The sequence below is a fragment of the Carcharodon carcharias genome, unplaced genomic scaffold, assembly GCF_017639515.1.
Source record: "Carcharodon carcharias isolate sCarCar2 unplaced genomic scaffold, sCarCar2.pri scaffold_894_ctg1, whole genome shotgun sequence".
NCBI classification, from domain to species: domain Eukaryota; kingdom Metazoa; phylum Chordata; class Chondrichthyes; order Lamniformes; family Lamnidae; genus Carcharodon; species Carcharodon carcharias.
In genome coordinates this window covers 88,351-94,406 of record NW_024471148.1, presented here as the reverse complement: position 1 = coordinate 94,406, position 6,056 = coordinate 88,351, and the positions used below count along the sequence as shown (strand labels likewise).

Below are 6,056 nucleotides of genomic sequence, written 5' to 3'. Positions count from 1 at the left end.
CCCCCCCCCCCCCCCCCCCCCCCCCCCCCCCCCCCCCCCCCCCCCCCCCCCCCCCCCACCCCCCCCACCCCCGGGCTTCACCGCCACTTCCTGGGCATACCCACCCAGGCTTCTCCATGACAACCTGGGCCTTTCATCCCAGGCTTCGCTGTGACATCTCGGTCCTATCGTCCCAGGCTTCACTGTTACATCTCGGGCTTACACCCCCTCCATGCTTCACTGTGACATCCTGGGCCTACCACCCTAGGCTTCACCATGACATCTCAGGCCTACCACCCCAGGTTTCACTGTGAAATTCTAGGCCTGCCACACTAGGCTTTGCCATGACACCCTGGGCCTACCACCCCATGCTTCACCATAACATCCTGGGCCTACCACCCTAGGCTTCACAATGACATCTCGGGCTCATCCTCCCAGGCTTCGGCGTGACATCTCAGACTGACCACCCGAGGCTTTGCTTTGGCATCTCTGGCCTATCACCCAAGGCATCGTTGTGACATCCTGGGCCTGCTACCCAAGGTTTTGCCATGTCATCTCAGGCCTACCACCCTAGGCTTCACCATGATATCCTGGGACTACCACCCCATGCTTCACCATGACATCGTGGGCCTACTACCCTAGGCTTCACCATGATATTGTGGGCCTACCACCCTAGGCTTCAGCATGATATCCTGGGTCGACCACTACAGGCTTTGCCATGACATCTCAGGCCTACCACCCTAGGATTCGCTGTGACATCTCTGGCCTATCACCAGCGGCATTGCCATGACACCTCGGGTCCTCCCTTCTAGCACTCGCCGTGACATCTCAGACCATCCTTGGCTTCACCATGACACCCTGGGCCAACTCCTCAAGATTCACCATGACAACCTGGGCCTATCCCACCAGGCTTCGCCGTGTCATCCTGGGCCTACCCCCCCCCCCCCCAAGGCTTTGACGTTACATCCTGAGCCTACCCCCTCAGGCTTCACCGAGTCATCCTGGGCCTACACCCCCAGGCTTCATCGTGACATCCTGGGCCTCCCCCCCACTCCAGGCTTCACTGTCACATCCTGGGCATACACACCCAGGTTCGCCATGACAACCTGGGCCTAGCACAATAGGCTTCACTGAGACAACTTGGGCCTATCACCCCAGGCTTCACTGAGACATCTCAGTCTTATCATCCCAGGCTTCGCCGAGACATCTTGGGCCTATCATTCCAGGCTTCACTGTTACATCTCGGGCTTACACCCCCTCCGTGCTTCGCTGTGACATCCTGGGTTACCACCCTAGGCTTCACCATGACATCTCAGGCCTACCACCCCAGGCTTCACTGTGACATCATGGGCCTACACCTGCCCCATGCTTCGCTGTGACATCCTGGGCCTATCACCCCAGGCTTCTCTGTGACATCCTGGGCCAGCATGCCCAGGCTTTGCTGTGACACCCTGGGCCTAACACCTTAGGCTTTGCCGTGACATCTCTGGCCCATCACCCCTGCCAATGCCGTGACATCTCGGGCCCTCCCTCCTAGCATTCACCGTGACATCTCAGACCATCCTTGGCTTCACCATGACACCCTGGGCCAACCCCCCAAGATTCACCGTCACATCCTGGGCCTACCTCACCAGGCTTTGCCATGACAACCTGGGCCTTTCATCCCAGGCTTCGCTGTGACATCTCGGTCCTATCATCCCAGGCTTTGCTGAGACATCTTGGGCCTACCATCCCAGGCTTCACTTTTACATCTCAGGCCTACCATCCCAGGCTTCACTGCTACATCTCAGGCCTACCATCCCAGGCTTCACCATGACATCTCAGGCCTACCACCCCATGCTTCACCATAACATCCTGGGCCTACCACCCTAGGATTCACTGTGACATCTGGGGCTCGCCCTCCTAGGCTTCGCCGTAACATCTCAGACCAACCACCCGAGGCTTTGCCATGACATCTCAGGCCTACCACCCTAGGCTTCACCATGACACCCTGGGCCTATCACCCCAGGCTTTGCGGTGAAATCCTGTGCCTAGCCCCCCCAGGCTTCACCGTTACATCCTGGCCTAACAACCCCAGGCTTTGCCATGTCATCCTGTGCCTACAGCCCCAGTCTTTGCCATGACATCCTGGGCCTACCACCCTAGGCTTCACTGAGACATCTCGGGCCTGTCATCCCAGGCTTCACTGTGACATCTCGGGCTTACACCCCCCCCCCACCCACCCCCCAATGCTTCACTGTGACATCCTGGGCCTACCACGCTAGGCTTCGCCATGACATCTCGGGCCTACCACCCCAGGCTTCACTGTGACATCTCAATCCTATCATCCCAAGCTTCTCAGCGAGAGGTCAGAGTGAATAAAAAACTGTGCACATTGCCGATCAGTAATTGCATAGTTTATTTGAAGAGGTAATTGGTGATTTGCATGACAGATATCAGATAAAACCTACAAAACATAAAATACTGAGGTTTTATCTGGCTGTGGTTATACTGCGCAGTTCACTGAGCTTTCATATATAAATGGAACGAGTACAAATATTGCAGAACAGTTAACAGGAGCACATGAATAAATCGATACCCAGGCCAGATTAGAGATAAGGAGAAGATTGGGGAGGGGTGGGGTTACCCAGCGGCTGGACACCCGGGGGGGAGCGTTACCCTAGGAATGTTTAACACTCGGGTGGCTGGAATCAGAGAGTCAGGTGAGCGTCAGAGAGCGAGGCGAGGTATCGAGGGTCCGCGGTGTCGGGGAGCGAGGAGTGGGATCGAGGGTCCGGCGTGTTGGGGAGCGAGGGGAGGGATCGAGGGTCCGGCGTTAGAGAGCGAGGTGAAGGAACAAGGGGCCGGTATTGGGGAGTGGGGCAAGGGATTGAGGGTCCAGGGCGTTAGGGAGCGAGGTGATGGAACGAGGGGCCAGTATTGGGGAGTGAGGTGAGGGATCGAGGGGCTGGTGTTAGGGAGCGAGGGGAGGGAACGAGGGGCCAGTATTGGGGAGTGAGGTGAGGGATCGAGGGGCTGGTGTTAGGGAGCGAGGGGAGGGAACGAGGGGCCAGTATTGGGGAGTGAGGTGAGGGATTGAGGGGCTGGTAGTAGGGAGTGAGGCGAGGGAACGAGGGGCCAGTATTGGGAAGTGAGGTGAGGGATTGAGGGCTTGGTAGTAGGGAGCGAGGCGAGGGAACGAGGGGCCAGTATTGGGGAGTGAGGTGAGGGATTGAGGGCTTGGTAGTAGGGAGCGAGGCGAGGGAACGAGGGGCCGGCATTGGGGCGCGAGGCGAGGGATCGAGGGGCTGGTGTTGGGGAGTGAGGCAAGGAGTCAAGGGGAGGGTTCGAGGGGCCGGGGAAGACCGAGGGGAGGGATCGAGGGTCCGGGGCTTCGGGGAGCAAGGGGAGGGATCGAGGGTCCGGGGTGTTGGGGAGCGAGGGGAGGGATCGAGGGTCCGGGGTGTCGGGGAGCGAGGGGAGGGATCGAGGGTCTGGGGATTCGGGGAGCGAGGGGAGGGATCGAGGGTCCGGGGCTTCGGGGAGCGAGGGGAGGGATCGAGGGTCCGGGGAGTTGGGGAGCGAGGGGAGGGATTGAGGGTCCGGGGTGTTGGGGAGCGAGGGGAGGGATTGAGGGTCCGGGGTGTTGGGGAGCGAGGGGAGGGATTGAGGGTCCGGGGTGTTGGGGAGCGAGGGGAGGGATCGAGGGTCCGGGGTGTTGGGGAGCGAGGGGAGGGATCGAGGGTCCGGGGCTTCGGGGAGCAGGACAGGCCGAGTGAGGAGGGGGTTCGGGGGGCTGGTGAGAAATGAACGATGTGGGTTCGCCCTCCCCCTCAGGCGAGGGGGGTCACCCTCAACCGATGCCTCAAAACGGCAGCCCGAAGTTGACCCTCGCTCCCGGCCTACATCCAACAGGCCTCGGAGAGGCGGTAGGGAGGAGGGAGGGTCTGGCGGAGGGTAGGAGGGAGGGTCAGGCGGAGGGTAGGAGGGAGGGTCTGGTGGAGGGTAGGAGGGAGGGTCAGGCGGAGGGTAGGAGGGAGGGTCTGTCGGAGGGGAGGCTGGAGCCTCGGAGAGGCGGCGGGTAGGAGGGAGGGTCTGGCGGAGGGGAGGCTGGGCCTCGGAGAGGCGGAGGGGAGGAGGGAGGGTCTGGCGGAGGGGAGGCTGGAGCCTCGGAGAGGCGGAGGGGAGGAGGGCGGGTCTGGCGGAGGGGAGGCTGGAGCCTCGGAGAGGCGGAGGGGAGGAGGGAGGGTCTGGCGGAGGGGAGGCTGGAGCCTCGGAGAGGCGGAGGGGAGGAGGGAGGGTCTGGCGGAGGGGAGGCTGGAGCCTCGGAGAGGCGGAGGGGAGGAGGGAGGGTCTCCCGAGGGGAGGCTGGGGCCTCGGAGAGGCGGAGGGGAGGAGGGCGGGTCTCCCGAGGGGAGGCTGGGGCCTAGCCGAAGAGCTTGGTGAAGCAGGGGTGACAGTAGGGCTTGTCATTCTGCTCCTTGAAGGTGCCCTTGTTGAGCTGGCGGAGACAGAAGGCACAGACAAAGTGCTTGGGGTGGAACTTGCTGCCCATGGCGGTGATGCAGCGGCCGGTGATGGGCTTCTCACAGCCGGAGCACAGAGAGCCCCGGTTCTTGTGGTAGTGGATCTCACAGTAAGGCTGGCCCGTGTGCTCAAAGAAGCTCCCATTCACAAAGGGAGTGTAGCAGTCCTGTGGAAGCGGAAGGAGAGAGAGAGAGAGAGAGAGAGAGAGAAGGTAACAGCGGTGAGCAGAGGTGAGCAACACCACCGGCGTATCCGACGGCTCCTGAGCTGAACCCGCTGACTCCTCGCGGGATAGGGACCTTAGGGAGTCCCGCACACACCCACATCCCAACAGCAAATCCAGGCACCCCAATCTCACACATCAGTCTAAAAACGGGGGACTTACTGATACAGGGCCACTGGGAGAGAGCGGGGCAGTGGGATTAGTTTGGGGATTGATACAGGGCTATGGGGAGAGAGCGGGGAAGTGGGATTAGTTTGGGGATTGATACAGGGCTATGGAGAGAGATCAGGACAGTGAGATTAGTTTGGGGATTGATACAGGGCTATGGGGAGAGAGCGGGGCAGTGGGAATAGTTTGGGGATTGCTACAGGGCTATGGGGTGAGAGCGGGGCAGTGGGATTAGTTTGGGGATTGATACAGGGCTATGGGGAGAGATCGGGACAGTGGGATTAGTTTGGGGATTGATACAGGGCTATGGGGAGAGAGCGGGGCAGTGGGATTAGTTTGGGGATTGATACAGGGCTATGGGGAGAGAGTGGGGCAGTGGGATTAGTTTGGGGGTTGATACAGGGTTACTGGGAGAGAGCGGGGCAGTGGGATTAGTTTGGGGATTGATAAAGGGCTATGGGGAGAGAGCGGGACAGTCAGATTAGTGTGGGATTGATACTGGGCTATGGGGAGAGAGCGGAGCAGTGAGATTAGTTTGGTGATTGATACAGGGCTATGGGGAGAGAGCGGGGCAGTGGGATTAATTTGGGGTTTGATACAGGGCTATGGGGAGAGAGCGGGGCATTGGGATTAGTTTAGATTTGATACAGGGCTATGGGGGGAGTGCGGGGCAGTGGGATTACTTAGGGGATTGATACAGGGCTATGGGGAGAGAGCGGGGCAGTGGGATTAGTTTGGGGATTGATACAGGGCAATGAGGAGAGAGTGGGACAGTGGGATTAGTTTGGGGATTGATACAGGGCTATTGGGAGAGAGCAGGACAGTGGGATTAGTTTGGGATTGATACAGGGCTATGGGGAGAGAGCGGGGAAGTGGGATTAGTTTGGGAATTGATACAGGGCTATGTGGATAGCGGGACAGTGTTATTAGTTTGGGGATTGACACAGGGCTATGGGGATAGCGGGCGAGTGGGATTAGATTGGGGATTGATACAGGGCTATGGGGAGAGATCAGGACAGTGGCATTAGTTTGGGGTTTGATACAGGTCTATGGGGATAGCGGGAGAGTGGGATTAGTTTTAGGATTGATACAGGGCTATGGGGAGAGAGCGGGGCAGTGGGAATAGTTTGGGGATTGATACAGGGCTATGGGGAGAGAGCGGGGCAGTGGGATTAGTTTG

General features: G+C 59.6%; 1 protein-coding gene across 2 annotated transcripts in view; it reads right to left on the bottom strand.

The window, feature by feature from the left end:
• Positions 1-4,246: 4,246 nt before the first annotated feature.
• Positions 4,247-6,056, bottom strand: part of LOC121275213 (transforming growth factor beta-1-induced transcript 1 protein-like) — a 70,509-nt gene continuing 68,699 nt past the window's right edge. The window contains exons 11-12 of one of the 2 annotated variants that reach the window (XR_005942368.1): positions 4,334-4,651; positions 4,268-4,282 (exon numbers count right to left, since the gene is read on the bottom strand). Coding sequence is in view for 1 of the 2 variants with exons in the window: in XM_041182639.1 (XP_041038573.1) it covers positions 4,385-4,651 (267 nt within the window). In the remaining variant the exon portion in view is untranslated. Of the gene's footprint in view, positions 4,652-6,056 lie in introns of both variants that reach the window. The other variant, XM_041182639.1, reaches the window with a different exon arrangement.